Source organism: Lepidochelys olivacea (genome assembly GCF_965140295.1).
Source record: "Lepidochelys olivacea isolate rLepOli2 genome assembly, chromosome: 7".
Taxonomy (NCBI): domain Eukaryota; kingdom Metazoa; phylum Chordata; order Testudines; family Cheloniidae; genus Lepidochelys; species Lepidochelys olivacea.
In genome coordinates, this window is record NC_140417.1 from 31,470,460 (window position 1) to 31,486,356 (window position 15,897).

At 57.8% G+C, this 15,897-nt stretch overlaps 1 protein-coding gene across 2 annotated transcripts; it reads left to right on the forward strand.

Moving 5' to 3' along the window:
• Positions 1–5,449: 5,449 nt before the first annotated feature.
• RCOR2 (REST corepressor 2) lies at positions 5,450–15,897 on the forward strand. Of its 2 annotated transcripts, XM_084633501.1 has the most exons (12): positions 5,455–6,330; positions 8,649–8,705; positions 9,482–9,562; positions 11,042–11,094; positions 11,533–11,694; positions 13,057–13,181; positions 13,402–13,471; positions 13,769–14,002; positions 14,271–14,348; positions 14,569–14,626; positions 14,840–15,066; positions 15,419–15,897. In XM_084633501.1, exons 1-12 carry the CDS (start codon positions 6,204–6,206, stop codon positions 15,758–15,760), a joined length of 1,614 nt encoding a protein of 537 aa, XP_084489627.1. In that variant the 5' UTR covers positions 5,455–6,203; the 3' UTR covers positions 15,761–15,897. The 2 variants fall into 2 exon arrangements, with proteins under 2 accessions (XP_084489628.1, XP_084489627.1); XM_084633502.1 differs by lacking the exon at positions 8,649–8,705 and having other exon boundaries at positions 5,450–6,330.

Genomic DNA, 15,897 nt, shown 5'->3' on the forward strand with positions numbered 1-15,897 from the left:
GGAGGTGGTAATGTGTGGTGCTGCGTGTGTGTGTTAGGAGGTGGTAGTGTTTGGTGCTGCGTGTGTGTGTGTTGGAAGGTAGTGTGAGAGTGTGTGGTGCTCCATGTGTGTGGGTATGTGTGTTGCATGGTGGCAGTTTGTGGTGCTGCGTGTATGTATTGGGGATGGCAATGTGTTGCTGTGTGTGTTGGTGGGTGGCAGTGTGTTGCTGTTTGTGTGTTTGTGGGTGGCAGTGTGTGTCTGTGTATGTTTGAGGGTTGCAGTGTGTGGTGCTGCATGTGTGGGGGTGGCAGTGTGTGATGTGTGTGTTGGATGGTGGCAGTGTGCAGTGCTGTGTGTGTTGGAAGGCAGCACATGTGATGTTGTGTGAGTTTGGGGGTGGCAGCACGTGGTGCCGCATGTTTGTGTGTGTTGGAGGGTGGCAGTGTGTGATGCTGTGTGTGTATAGTGGCTGCATATTTGGGGCAGGGGCAGGCTGTTATGTGTCTGCTGGGAAGAGTGAGGCAGAGGCAGTGTGTGGAGCCTCTGTGTGTGTGTATACACATGACCCCAGTCAGGCCCCCCTCCCTGCTGCTCCAGGCTGGTTGCAGCGCTGCCCCAGCCGCTCCCAGGAGGGAGGCATGGCATCCTTTCATCTGCAGCAGGATGGAGAGTGGCTGGAGCTGGATAGAGCTCTCCTCTCGCTGGCCCTGCATCATCCCCCCGCCCTTTGGCTTTGATGATCAGCCTCTTCATGATGAAACACCCAGACCTGGGAATTCAGAGCTTGAGCTGTGTATTGCACATACGAACACAAAAGCATGCATACATGCATGCAAACACAACATACACAGGCATGCATGTACACATAATCCACATTAATGCACAAATACAAACACGAATGTACATGCACATGCATACACAAACATGCACACATGCACGTGCAATGAGTCTGAATCCCCAACTGCAAATGGCCCTGGGGAAGTAGCGTGCATGCTGGGAGGAGCAGGGATTTTGCAGCAGGAACTTCATTCTCCCCAGCCTATGGGTGCCTCATCCCACAACTGCAGCTGGAGGGCGGGTGGATGAAGCAAGCGCTCCTGCTGACGGTGGCAGGCAGGCCCCAGTGGCCTCATGCTCGGCAGGCGGGCGGGGGGGCCAGGCTGCCCTCATTGGTGGCTGCTAAATTTAGGAGCCTGATTATAGTTTGGGGTTTGGAAAGGAGAGAGGAAAATTCCCATCGAATAGACACAGGGCGTGAGTGCACGTGCGAGACAGAGACACATGCAGTGTGAGTGTGTGAGACACATGCACACAGTGTCACACTCAGAGTCACATACACAGGCAGTTACACAGGCAGCCTCACACACACAATCATACACAAAATCTCTGTCAGTCTCTCTCTCTTATACACAATTTCAGTCTCATATACACAGCATCTCTCTCCCACCCACACACACAGTCCCTCTCTGTCAAGGGCCAGCTGGCTCAGCAACCCTGCAGAGGGAATCCACCCCCAACTCTGGTGACCCTGCCCATCCCCCTTGTGCTCCTGCTGACTCCCTGTGACAGGTGCTGTGTGTTAAGTGGGTTGGGAGCAAGGGAACCAGACTTCCAGCGCAGGGGAGGTCCTGGGGGGGATCCCCATGGATGGTCCTCTGGGAGGGGCAGTATAGTGCTTGAGCTTCCCAAAAAAGCCCAGGGGGCACTAACTCAGGGGCTGGTGTGAGGGGGATATCTCAGCCCATCCCACCGCTGCCATGGGAACAAAGTGTGGGCCTGTATCTCACACTCAGACTCCCCAGCAGCATCTCCTTGGCACACCCCCCATTTCTCCTCTGCAAAAAGAGTGGGCGGCCAGAGCTCCCAGCTGCTGCATTCTCCATCCTGCCCTGACATTGAGCATCTGAAAATAACTCCTTCCATCTTTGGAACATCCCCCAGGGGAGAGGGGGTCTGAGCCCTGTGCTACCAGATGGGGAGGGGAAAGGGGCCCTGATTCTGGTCTCCTGGCAAGAGAAGAATTGGGCTCAATGCCAACCTGATGTCTCTGCTGAGACATTTAGCCTCCTACTCCCACTCCTGGAGCATCATTCAAAGTGTGTGTGTGTGTGGGGGGGGAGTAGCAGCACACATCTAGCAAGGAGTCAGCGGTTACACCACACATGGAAAGAGGACAGGGTGGCCTTTCACTCATGTTTGCTGCTGCTGTTCTGCCTACATTAGCACTGGGGTTCCCCACCACTCCTGCACAGTGCCAGTAGCACCGGCTGCGTGGGGGGAGCTCCCCCATACCCATGCTCCCCTGGAGTTCCCCACCATCCCTGTACCAGCTTCCCCCCAGCCTACTGCTCCCATTGTGTCTCTTCCCGCCCCCCACCTCCTGCCACCCACCAGTGGTGTGTTTACAGACTCCCTCCTGCAGCCCAGCCGTTTCTCCAGGCCTGTCTCAGTGGTGGAGAGGGAGGGCCAGGCGAGCAGGTGTCTGCTCAGACAATGGCGCCGCTTTGTTGGGCTGCAGGGGGAGGGGGTGGGGAAAGGAGAAGGAGAAAGAGAAAAAAAAAAAGGTCAGCAGAGAGCTTCCCTTACACTGGGGGATGGAGCCTGGGCTGCATCTTCCAGCTGACAACAGTGTGGAGGCTGCCAGGGGTTGTGGGGGCATGTAATGGGGGGAGTTTGTGGCACTGGGGCAGTGATTAGAATACTGCCAGGATGTGAGCATTTGAGATGTAGGGGTGTCTGTGGGGAAAGAGGGAGGAATAGATGGATGGGACGGGGAGATGGATGGATAAAGGACGTGTATGGGGAGATGGGGGGGGGGTGTATGGAGATGGAGGAATTCAGAGGCATGTGGAAGCAGACAGACACTTGTACATGGGGTGGTGGCCAGGGGCAGGGGGTTGCCAAAGCTATAAGCAACTAGAAACAGGGTCTCATAATGGGAAGTATTGGGTAAACTTCTCTACCAGCTCTGCCTGTACTACTTAGATAGATAGATGGATGGATAGTTTAGAGGGGTATATATGGGGATGGATAGTGTTCGCTCCACTGTTGCTGTTGTCTCTAAACACAATACTAGCTGGGCGGGCCAGGGTCCCTACAACATCAGGGGGAACCAGGGACTGGGATCCCCTTCTGCTCACCCCACCCGGCCAGGGCCTGGAGATGGCTGCTACAGTGGAAGCTATGCAGTCTGCCAAATCCCTGGGCATTGTGTATGTTCCTGTTCCCATCCCCAACCCGTTCTGTGCCGCTTGAGCCAGGTGGTTTGCTGGTGGTCTGCAGAAATCAACCCCCCACTTCCTCCCTCAATCACATCCAACATCGTTAGCCCTTGAACAGACCCATCAATACAACACAAGCTAGTTGGACCTAAACATCCCATGGCCTGGTTCTCAGCCACAGCCCAGAGAGACATGCTCAGGGGACAGTGGATATGAAACACCAGCAGCACAGAATGGCAGTGCTGGGCACTTGCTTTGCACAAGATGAAGTGGGCCCACTGTATTTGTGTTTGTGTGTGCTAGTTGTGTGTGATATATGTGAGCTGATTGAACTGGTTTTGTGCACGTGTTGATTGTGTTTGCTGCTTGTGTGAGTTGGTTGTGTGCACACGAGTGTTGGTGGGTTTTGTGCACTGATTGCATGTATTCAGCATAGTCCTATTCCTGATCTGAGGTTCTGCTATGTGGTGTAAATCTGGAGTAACCAATTTACATCAAAGTAACCCAAATAAATACCTGACTCCTGCATTCCAATCCAGCTAATCAGCTGGGAAACAAGCAAATCTCCAGTCAGCTCCCAGAGGGCCTCCCCCCATACCTACCCAACCCCCAGCAATACCAGCACTGTGAAGGGACAAACAGCCTATGCTAGAGAGTAGCTCAGCACCCAACCTACTAGATGATCACAGAGTCTAGGGATAAACAGCTTCTTCTCTCACCCCCTGCTACTTTCCCTCGTACTGGAGAGGGATCTGGTCTGCTTTTTTGCACCTCAGAACTTTATGCAAAAGTGGGGGAAGGTTTAAAACCAGCTGGCAAAATCCAGCTATTAGCAAAAATGTGCCTTAAAATTTCCATTGGATTATTAACCCCTTCGATCCCTTCCTGAGGTTGGGGGTGTGAGTAGGACGTGAGTTTATTCTTAATATTGTTAGCATGGGCCAAACAATGTATTTTTCCCTAATCTCATTCTCAGGAATGGCTGAACTGTTTTTGCTGAGATTTGCCAAAAAAGTTCTTCCTGAGGCAGACACCCAGCATGGAAAATTTCAGGCTGAATGGTTAAAGTTTGGCAAAGTTATAAGCAACTGAAAACAGGCTCTAATAATGGGAAGTGTTGGGTAAGTATGAGCTCTGCCTATACTACTTAGATAGATTTGAGTTTTACTTGAGGATGTCCACTTCTCCTTTATTTAAAGTGCCATTGAACAGCTGCTAGGGTATATTTTACACCCCCCCCCACCCCCATGTGTTCCCTGGGGTGGCTATCCAGTGACAGGAGGGCTAGAAAGGTAAAAAGAAAAAAAAATCGAAGGAAGCATTAATTTACTTGACATAAACATAAGAAAACAATGGTAATACTGTGCTAATAAATATATTACAAGGGATTCTCCTAGAAGTGATAGGCTGAGAGAATAGATGTTATAGACCTATATCTAGCTATCCATCTGTTCCTATACACACCCCTCTATCTACCTACCTACCATCCATCCCCATACATACACCTCTATCTATTGATCCATCTATCCATAAATATCCATCTATCACCCCACATACCTCTCCATTTATCCATCTCTGTCTCTCCCCATATATACTCCTTTATCTAATCTGTCTCTCTGTATACATATTTAAATCTATGTATGCATATCTATTCTATTCATCTATCCATTTATCTATATTCATTCACATACGCTAAGCACATCTGGTCCAAGAAGGCATACAGTGCAATAGGCAGAAAGGGGAGGGTGTGTACTGGGTGGGGAGAAATATACCCATTGAAAAAGCTAGGTCCTCTAGCCTGCTGGGGTGGGGGCTGTCTCCACAGGTGCTGGAATTAGGGGTGCTGGGGATGCTGCACCCCTTGACTTGAAGTGGCTTCCATTCTATTCAGGGTTTACAGTTTGGTTCAGTGGCTCTTAGGACCCCTACTATAGAAATGATTCCAGCACCCCTGGGTGTCTCTGTCTCTGAACAGCCCTCCATTTCTCTCATTTTCTCTCTTTCATCCCTTCTGCAGGGAGAGTGGCATTTTAAAAGACAACATAAAGACCCACCCAGCAGCTCCTCTCATTCAGTACATCCCCCTCCTTACATACACATCTGGGCTCAACTCTCTCTCCCCCTCCTTCTGCCTGCCTCTTGCCCCTGCCTGCCCCCCTCTGGCCAGATGTGCATCCAGGCGGAGGGGTTCAGCTGGGAGGTGCTGAGGCCAGGGGAGCTGGAACTACTTTTCCCCAGCAGCAGCAAGCAGCAGGAGCCGACCGAGGAAGCTCCAGTCTGACTCTCATTGTGTGTGTGTGTGTGAGGAGAGACGGAGGCAGGCACCGGAGCTCCTGTAAAACCTCCTGCCCACGCAACTTTCCCACCAGGGTTCCCCCCTCCACCACACACACTGAGTCAACCCCCCTCTTCTTGCAGCATCCCCAGCCCCTGGAATCAGGACCCCCTACCCCATTTCCACCCCTTACTCCTGGAGGTCACTTTTATTTTTGTGCACAAGTTGCTACATCTTTGGAGGAAGAAAGAAGCCATAGAAGGAAACTGGGGTCAGATCGTCCCCAGGGGAGAGTTGGGGGGAAATCCCTAATTTTTAACCCAACTCCCTCCCCGTTTTTTGCATTTGGTAGGTTATTTTTTGCGGGGGGAGAAGCATCTGGAATTTCAGGTGTTGGGAGCAAAGGGGTTTGTTGGAAAGTCGTCCCCCCCCCTCATTTCAGGGGAGTTTGGGAAACTTTTGAATGGGAGGAAAGATTTCAATCTGGGAAAAGGAACCCTGAAATCCTCCTCCCTTTGCAGGGAATTTTGGGGATCCCTCCACCCTGGGATCCGCCCCCCATGGATTTTTCTGGGGTTGTAAGTTTCGCCCCTTCGCTGTTTTAATTTTGGATTGTTTCAAGTCGCCACCGACCAGCGCGCGCGTGTCCTCCACCCTGAACCAGAGCTAAAGGGGGGGATTCCTGTGGTGGAGGGGGCCGCAAAGCAGAGGGAGCTGGGGGGGCAATGCCTTCCGTGATGGAAAAATCCGGCCCAGCCTCCGGGATCCTGTCGAGGAGCCGGGCGAAATCGGCCACCAATGGCAATCATCAGACCTCGGAGGATGAGAGCAGCGAAGAAGAGCATTCGCATGGTAAGTGCCAGACTGGGGGCACAGCTATTGTGCAAGGGGCAGGGAGCCAGCTACGGTCCACTCCACACACGGATCACGCGTGCGTGTCCCGGAACGGGAGCCGAGGATGATTCACTTGCTACACGCATGTGGACTGGGGGGTCGTGACACGCCACGAGCGTGGACTTGGTGGGGGCTCACGCCACGCGTGCGGTCGAGGGGGGGTCGTGGTGCGCCACGCGTGTAGACGGGGAGGTCACGCCACGCTTGCAGACCGCATCTTCCCGTGGAGGAGAAAAACTCCGCTGGAGTGAGAGGCCCTAAGGGTCAGGGATAGGGAGCTGGCGACAACTTCCCAGGTCTGGTGAAGTGACAGCGTGTGGCCCGGTTCCCCCAGAATCGGGAAGCGCGCGGGGAGGGAGGATGCTATCTCCCTAGTGACTTGAATTAACCCCACTTTCTAAGGCGTCTCAGGATCCCCTCCTCACCTGGCGTCCAACAGGGAGACGTGGTGACCGCCATGGCTCCTGGGGTTAGCTGGGGCGGCCCGGGACTAGAATACAGTGTAGAATACAACAATGCTGGAATATTATTTCTCCTGCAATCCTAGCTGGGGCCCGATCCCTGGGAGCGGCGGGGGGGGACGACACACAGAACAACACTGGGGTGTTGGGGGGGCAACCCCTTCCCAAACTTAGCCCCAGGGTGAGCAAAGGGGCGCTCCCGGCTGAACAAAGAGCTGGGGCATCACTGGAAGGTTGCTTTTCCTAACAGATTCGACCCCATTGTCCCCTGGCGCCCTCGTGTGTGCCTGCTGCCTCCCAGCGTCAGCCGGCTTTGTTAGCCCCCCTCCCCCCGCCGCACACCAGCGCCAGCAAGGGATGTGCTGGGGGGCTCCGAGGAGATTAGAGCGGCCGATTCCTCCCACCGGCCATGTGGAATCCGTTCGGGGAATGTGTGGGGGGGGACAGTTACGCCCCTTTGCTGCTGGCTCTGGGGAGGCACAAGCAACCCAGGAGTACGGGGTGGGGAGTCAACAGGGTGGAGTGCTAGTCTGCTGTTTGAACACCCTCCCTTGCCAGCCCTGTTAGCCCATCACTAAGGAAAGGGGGGGGGGGTCTCACCTCCGAGACCTCTCATGTTCTTCCTCCAAGTGTGCAGAGGTGGTGGTGTCCCACCGCCCCCAGCTGGTCAAGATACTGGGAAATTCTGCCAAAGACACCCCCCTCCTACCCAGCGAGAGCGCCTGTCACAACTGCGCTGCAGCCAGCCACCACCCCCTGCCGGGGGTGGGGTGCATCCTGGAGGGTGGGGGTTATATAGTGTTCAGGAAGGGGGTAACTACCTGGGTGGTACCCATCAACAGCTGGGAGCCCTTCCCATTCTAGCTTGCCTGTGGGTGTGGGATCCTCCTAGGAGCAGACCTCCCCCCACCACGTCCTCTCCCCATTCCCCCCTCCCTTGCGTGTGTTTCTTGGGCCCCGTGCCGGAAAGTGAAAGCAGGGCAGCTCCTTGGCAGGCGCTGGCTAAATGCTTCCAGATCAGGCTGCAGCTGTGACAAGTCAGGCTTCCTGGGAAAGAGAGCCAGGGGTGGGGTGGGAAGTAGAGAGGGGAATGGGATAGTGTAGCCCCCCACCCCCCGTGGACCAGTGCGTCTAGGGCTAGATTGCTTGTCCAACTCTGATATGCAGCTGCGCGGGGGGGGGGGGGGGCAGGGGCCGCGAGGGCTGTTTCTATACAGGGATCCCTGGCCTGGTGCTGGGATGCAGCCATCTCTGGGGAGGGCTGTCTGGGCTGATTAACAGCTAAACAAAGCTACACTGTAGTTTGGGAAGTGAAGGAGAAGCTGTACTTATTTGACCGAGTATTTAGGAAGAATGGTATTACCAGAGCTAGGAATTAATACTGCATAAGGGCCAGCACTGACTGGGAGGGTAGAGACCCCTAATGAGCCCCATCTCACTTCATGCAGCACAGCGCCCCCTAGTGCTTAACTGGGGCACTGGGGTCAGCACTGACTGAAGGGGAGAGCACCCCCTACTGAGCCCCCTGCCCAGCTCCCTGCAGCATAGCACCCCCTAGTGCTGCACTGGGATCTGCACTGACTGGAGGGGAGAGTACCCCCTACTGAGCCATCACTTCCTGCAGCATCTTGGGGGGGCCTCCCAACTAATCCATGTCACATCTCAGCCCTGTTCTATGGGAGCTTGGAACTCACAGGAAAGTCCAAGATTTCCCTCCCTTAGGGGAGGGCAGCTAGGGGTTGAGGGACTAACGCCTGGGTTCTCTCCTTCAACTGCAGCTGCTCCCTCACACCTGCCCCTCTCCTTCCCTTGTAGACAGCATGATTCGGGTGGGGGCTGATTACCAAGCTGTGATCCCTGAGTGCAAGCCAGGTAAGGGTACTGATGCTGTCTGGATTCCTGGGGAGGGGCAGAGACAGCAGGGGGCACCACTCTTTAGAAATCCTAACTCCAGTCTCCCAGGATCAATGGCTGTACCCACCCAGCCTCACTCAGTGAGGGCTTGATGGGGGGAGCAGAGAGAGGAGTGAGGGGTTGGTCTGTCTGCAGGCAGCCTTCCCCCCCTCACATGTTGAGGGAGCCCCCTCCCCCAAGACAGTGCCTGGGTGGGGTTGAGTGGGATTGAATGGGGGTGCTGGGCTTTATTAAGGTCCAAAAGGGCAGAGGAGCAGAGGGGAAAAGTGTACTCGCTTCCTCCATGCATGGTGCCTGCCCTCCCAATGCCCCACCTCCCCCATTACCAGGAGCAGAGCAACATACTCTGGGCCTGACTGTGCCCATAGTCTCTCCTCCCCACACTTGTGCATTGGCACAGCAAGAAGCTTTTCCTGGCATAGAGCTACAGCTGCCTCCGCTGCCAGCTGGGCTGCTGGGGGGCTCAGTACAGTTGCTTTTCTCTCACTGTGGCTGTCGGTTGGGGTTGAGGGGCATCATCAGAGCTGTGCGGTGGGCGGAGCATAACGGGGCTGTGGGTCAGGATTGAGGGGCACTGGCAGAGCTGTGGGGTCTTGGTTCCTGCTGCCCTCTTCATTTTGTGGGGTGAATCCTAGAGCGGAGCAGGGGCTTGGGGGCTGTGATGTGTGGGGCCCAGGAGTGTCTGGCAGGGGGAGCTCTGTGCTGACCCTTTGTCTCCTGTCTGTCTGATGCAGAAAGCCCCGCTCGCTACAGCAACAAGGAGCTGAAGGGGATGCTGGTCTGGTCGCCCAACCACTGCGTGTCAGATGCCAAATGTGAGCAGCCCCTAGCCCCTATCATTAGCACATGGGCACCACAGCCAAGGCACCTGCTGGCTGTGGCTGTTCCCCCCTCCCGCTGCCCTGACTGGGCAAGGCACCAGCCCAGCAACCCCTTTCTCCCTCCTCTGGCACAGCAATGCCCCCTTCCCCTGCCAATCAATGCCCCAATCCAGCTCAGCACATGGCCCTCTTTTCCTCCCTGCCCAAGCGTAGCTCACTGCCTCTTTCCCCTGGCCCAGTGCACTGCCCATCTCTCCCATCTCCCACAGCCCCCTCGTTTGCCAGCCCAGCATGCTACCTCCTCCCCTCCCCAACCTCTATCCCCCCGGGCCCACCCAGCAACCTCCACAGCACAGAGGGCTGCGCCCTCCCCCACCCAGCAATCCCCTTTGTCCCCCAAGCCCAGAATGCCTTTCCTAGCCCAGTGCACAGCTGCCCCCAGCAAACCCCTCCCCCCACGCCCAGTGTGCTGCCCCCCTTTCCCATGGGCAGCAAATCTCTCTCCCCCTTTCCTTGGCCTAGCAATCCCCTCTGCCCCACCCAGCATACTGCCCCCTTACTCCTCCCCTGGCCCCCACATGCTGCTCCTCCCCTCTGCTTTCCCCCACAGATGCTCTAGATGAGTCATTTCTAACTCTTCGGCTCCTGCTCCAGTGGGGTTTAGGACCTGGGGGAGATGGCCATGGCTTGCCCCCCTCCTTCTAGAGATATTCACTGCCCAGGACCCTGCTTCCCCATCCTGCAGGGCAGGGCAGGGCAGGGTTGGGATCAGAGAAATGGAGTGGGGAGGGTCCACTCTGGGGATCAACTTCTTGCACTGCAGGGGTACAGGGGGAGTGTGGGCTTAGACAGAATGTCCCTTGGGTGAGACGGGGCAGGGGGGCTGGATGGTTCTCACACTTGCTGATCTCAGACCCAACACAGAGAGACAAATATCCAGCCCCACAGCATCAGACACCCCCCTTGCATGCACACCCCTCAGGTACCAGAGACACCACCCTGCGTGCACCCCTCGTGTATCACAGGTGCACCCCGCATGCATAACCGCACATCAGACACCCCATTCGTGCACACCCCTGTGTATCAGACACCCACCCGACATGCATGCCCCCACATCAGACACACCCACCGTGCATGCACATCCCTTCCAGGCATGTCCCCACATGCACGCACCCTCCCCCCCCCCGGCCCTCTCTGGCACAGCTGTGCACACATGACTGGTATCAGACCCCTCCCACACATAGACTCAGTGTTAGACACTTGCCCTCCCCGCACATACACATTCAGTATCACACCAACCCCTGCCCAATACACACTTGGCATCAGACACCCCCTGCCATGCATGTGCTGTGCTGTCTCAGGACAATCTGCACAGTGGATGTGATACGTCTGGTGGTGGGAATTGGGAGGGAAGGGAAGGGTCCTGCAGGAAGTTGTCCTGATGACTTGTCTCATCTCTTCTCTCCTGCCCAGTGGACAAATACATTGCAATGGCCAAGGACAAGCATGGCTACAACATTGAGCAGGTAGATTGCCCCCACCCCGCACACTGCATGGGGCAGCCGTGTGGGGGTAGATCCCACAGAATTTGGGCCTTTTGATTCTTGTGTCCCCCAGGTCCCAGGGATACAACCCCATCTTACCTCACCATGCCCCGGGATGCCTGACCTGGCCTCCCCCCAACAACCCCCCCAGGATTCTACCCCGTCCTTGGGATACTTAACCGTCTTGCCCCCATCTCACCCACCCTCCATTGCCCTGGGGACGCTGACCACTCCTGCCCTGTCTCATCATCTTCCCCCACCTTAGGGACACATCTCCCCTACCCTACCTCCAGGACACAGCAAACCTCACCCTAGCTCATCTCCCTCATTCCATCCTGGGGATCCCCATCATCCCCATCTCATTGTCCCCTCCCCACCCTGCGGATGCTGCTGCCCCTCTCACCCCCCATATCACCCCAGGCCCTGGGGATGCTGCTGTGGCACAAGCATGATGTGGAGAAGTCTCTGGCTGACCTGGCCAACTTCACGCCCTTTCCAGACGAGTGGACGGTGGAGGACAAGGTGCTATTCGAGCAGGCGTTCAGCTTCCATGGCAAGAGCTTCGCGCGCATCCAGCAGATGGTATGTGCCTATTACGCCCCCTCAGCCAGCAGATGGTGCTTGCAACTCACCCCTTGCAAACAAGCAGATGGTACATTCCACTGCACTCCTCTCCCCCATACAACCAGCACATGGTACCTACAATCTCCTTGCAGCTGGCACATGGTACCTGCCCCCTGTCGCACAACCAGCAGATGGCACCTGACATGCCTGCTCCCCCCAGCCAACAGATGGTACCTGCCATCCCTCCTGTAGCCAACAGAATTGGCATATGCTACAATTGCCCCCCCAGCCATCACATAGTATGTTCCATGCATCCCCACCCAGCAGCCAGCAAAGATGGTACATGCCACCAACCACCACCTGGCAGCTAGCAAAGATAGCTTGTGCCACCCCCTACTCCCATAGCCAGTGGATGGTATGTGCCCCGCTCCCTCCGCTGCAGCTAATAGATAGTATATGGCACCCTCTCTTTCCTCCACAGTGACCAAATGGCATTTGCCACTGTCTCTCCCCCTGCAGCCAGCAGGTGGTATGTGCTAATGACTGCACTGCCCCCCCTCTCCACACCCAGCTGATGGTATATGCCACCATGTCCCCATCTCCCCCTGCAGCCAACCTATGTGATATATGCCAACCACCCTACCTTGTGTGATGGTGCTACCTCACCCCAAAGGGACCTGGCATGGGGGTGGGGACTTCCTGTACCCTCCATAGCTGGGAGCCCACCTTCCTTCCCATGGGGATCCTGGCAGGCTTCTCCTTCCTCTCCCCCTCCTACTTTTTCCCCATGCATCCCATCTCTCCTTCCCCCTGCATCTCCGCCCCTGCCCCCCCCCACATCCCCTCTCTCCCTCCAGTCTCTTCCCCCCACCAGCATCTGCTCTCCCCCTCATACCTCTGGCATCCCATCCCTCACCCCATCACTCCCCCCCAGCATCTCTTCCCACCCCTCGCCCACGCCCACTGCATCCCATCCCTCCCTCCTCCTGCATCTCCTCCCACTCCTGCCCCCCCGCATCCCATCTCTGCCTCCAGTCTCTGCCCTCATACCCCTGGTATCCCATCTCTTCCTCCCCATGCATCTCCCCCTTCCCCACATTCCCATCCCTCCCTCCAGTCTCCCCTGCAGCAGGCATCTCCTTCCACCCCTCCCACACCCAGCATCCCATCCCTCTCTTGAGTCTGTCCCCTCAACAAGCATCTCCTCCTGCTCTCTCCCCTTCCTTGTCATCCCATCCCTCCCTGGACCATTCAATCTCCCCAAGCACCTCACCACTCCATTCCCAGATATCGTATTCCCCCCACTCACCCCCCTGCCAAGCGCCTCAACCTCCCCACTCCCCCCAAGGCATCTGACCCCCCTCCCTTATCTGTCCCCAGCTCCCCGACAAGCTGATCCCCAGCCTGGTGAAGTATTACTACTCCTGGAAGAAGACAAGGAGCCGCACGAGTGTCATGGACCGACAGGCCCGCCGGCTGCTCAGCAAGAAGGAGAGAGATGACAGGTGAGGTATGGGACGGGGGAGGTACAGGGGTGGGCAGGGTGGGGATTCTGGGTGAGGGAAGCAGGGCAGGCTAGATGGCCATGGAGGGGGTGGAGGACAGATGGTGGGGACAGGGGGTTTGTGGTGAGGTTGTGGAGGGTAGGGGCTGGGGAGTCTGGTTGGGGGGCAGCCTGGGGTTCTTGGTACCATCCCCTCTAACCCATGCCATGCTCCCCGCCAGTAACGACGAGATGGAGGAGGGACGGGCAGCCAGCGAGGGGGAGTTTGATGCCATGGACCCCAAGAAGGAGGTGAGGGGTTGGGGGTGGGATGGCTCACAGGCAGGTGGGTGGGGGAGGGCACATCCCCACTTGCTTGGGCTCTGTGCTTTGAGGGGTGGGAGAGGGGACCCTGGGCTGCAGTGGATCATTAGAGGGCACTGTGCTCCAGGGGTCAGCAGGAGGTCAGTAGGGGGCACTGTGCCATGGGATGGTGTGGGGGGTGCTGTGCTGTAGGGGGTGTTGTGGGAGGAGCCAGTCCATGGCACTGTGCTGCAGCAGGGATCCCTAGGGGGCGCTGTATTCAGACCAGCTCCATTCCCTGCCCAGCCAAGCTACCAGAAGCTGCCGAGCAGCCGGCCGGGCCCAGGATCGGGCTCAGGGCCTGTGAGGAAGGAGGCGCAGCTGTCGCAGTATCGGCACCACCCACTGCGCTCACGCCGGCGCCCCCCCAAGGGCATGTACCTGAGCCAGGATGACATCGCTGGTATATCGGCCAGCCCTGACGTGGGCACCCTGGCACTGCGCCACCTCGACTCACAGCTCGTCTCCCTCAAGCGCCAGGTAACCCCAACCCCCCATCACACCTGCCAACCCCCCAGCCCTGCCATGGGCACCCTGGTGCTGCGCCACCTCGACTCACAGATCGTCTCCCTCAAGTGCCAGGTAACCCTGACCCCCCATCAGCCTATCAACCCCCCAGCCCTGATCTGGGCACCCTGGTGCTGCACCACCTCGAACTGCAGTTTGTCTTCATCAAGCACCAGGTAACCCCTGACCCCCTTTGCCCCCAGCTCTCGCTGACAGGCCCCTTCTCTCCCCATCCACCCAGGTCCAGTGCATCAAGCAGATCAACAGCAGCATGAAGCAGGCCCTGGAGGGTGGGATTGACAAGCTGCGGCCCCCCGAGGTGAGATGAGGGGCACCGACCCCCATGTAGGGGGAGAAGGAACAAGCCCCTGTTGGGGGAGGTGAGGTGCTGGGCCCAGCTCCCATGGGGCACAAGGGTTGGGGAGAGGAAGTGCGAGCCCAGTACCAGCCCCATGGGAGGGTGAGGGAAGGGGTGGGACCAGCCACAAGGGGAAGGGCAGGTCTGAGTCCTAGCCTGATGCTCTCCACTCTCCCGCCAGGGGAACGGCAAGTTCAACTCACGCTGGACAACAGATGAGCAGCTGCTGGCTGTGCAGGGTGAGCTGGGGCTGGGGGAGGAGGCTCCAGGGAGGGAGCGTGGGGGCGGGGTGTAGACACCCCTCCCAATCCCGGCTGCCCCCTGGGTATCTAAGTGACACCAGCCTGGGGATGTAGCTGGTGCCCCCTCATGTGGATAGCTGCCCCTGGACTCCTCCCAGCATGCTGGGGCCCTGCCTCCCCTGGGTAGCTGATCCCCTCCCCTCTCTCCAGCCATCCGCAGGTATGGTAAGGATTTCCAGGCCGTGGCTGGGGTGATCGGCAACAAGACGCTGGCCCAGGTGAAAACCTTCTTCGTCAGCTACCGGCGCCGCTTCAACCTGGAGGAGGTGCTGCAGGAGTGGGAGGCTGAGCAGGGGGGATCCCCAAGGGGCCGCTCCCCGCCCCATGACACCAAGAGCTCCAGTGTCTCACTGGCCAGCAGTGAGGACGACGATGAGGTGAGGAAGGGGTGAGACCCCTGACTTGTACCCACAGACCCCTCCAATCCCAGCCTAGCTGGTGCCCCTCAATCTAAACAGCAACCCCCTGCCATCCCAGCCATTCATTCTACCACACGCAGCTCCCACCTCTGCCATTTCCCTCAGTCTGACCAACGGCCCTCTGCCCTGCCAGCCCCGGGCACCCCACACACTCAGCTGAGCCCCGGCAGTCTGACCCACAGCCCCCTGCCCTGCCAGCCCTGGGTGCCCCACATCCAGCCAAGGCCCATCAGTCTGACCCACAGCCCCCTCCCCTGCCAGTCCCAGGCACCCTGCATGGCTCCCCACTCACTCTGCTCTCTCCTTGCAGGTGCAGATCACAGCCGTGTCCCGCTCTGCCCAGCAGCAGCCGCAGCCCCCAGCGTCCAGTGCAGCAGCTCTGCCCTCTGCCTCCCCCCGCCTGCCACCCACCACGCTGTCGCAGCCTCCCCCCTTGCTGCGGCCCACGCTGCCCACAGCACCCACGCTGCACCGCCAGCCACCCCCCCTCCAGCAGGGTCGCTTCCTGCAGCCCAGACTGTCGCCCAACCAGCCACCCCCGCCACTCATCCGGCCTGCTGCCTCCCGCAACCATGGGCGGGGGCCCCAGCACCCCTCCTCACTGGTGGGCATGGCTCTGGAGCCCCCTCCCCCATCCTCCAGCTCCCTCTGAGTTGGGGGGGAGGAGGACAGCTGAAGTCCCCTGCTTCCTTAGTGCCCTGGATCCTGCTTGGTTAAGGGGTCAGGGCCTTCATCTACCCGATAGTGACACACTAGGGGTCGCTCTAGGACCCCCCCCAGGGGAGGGGA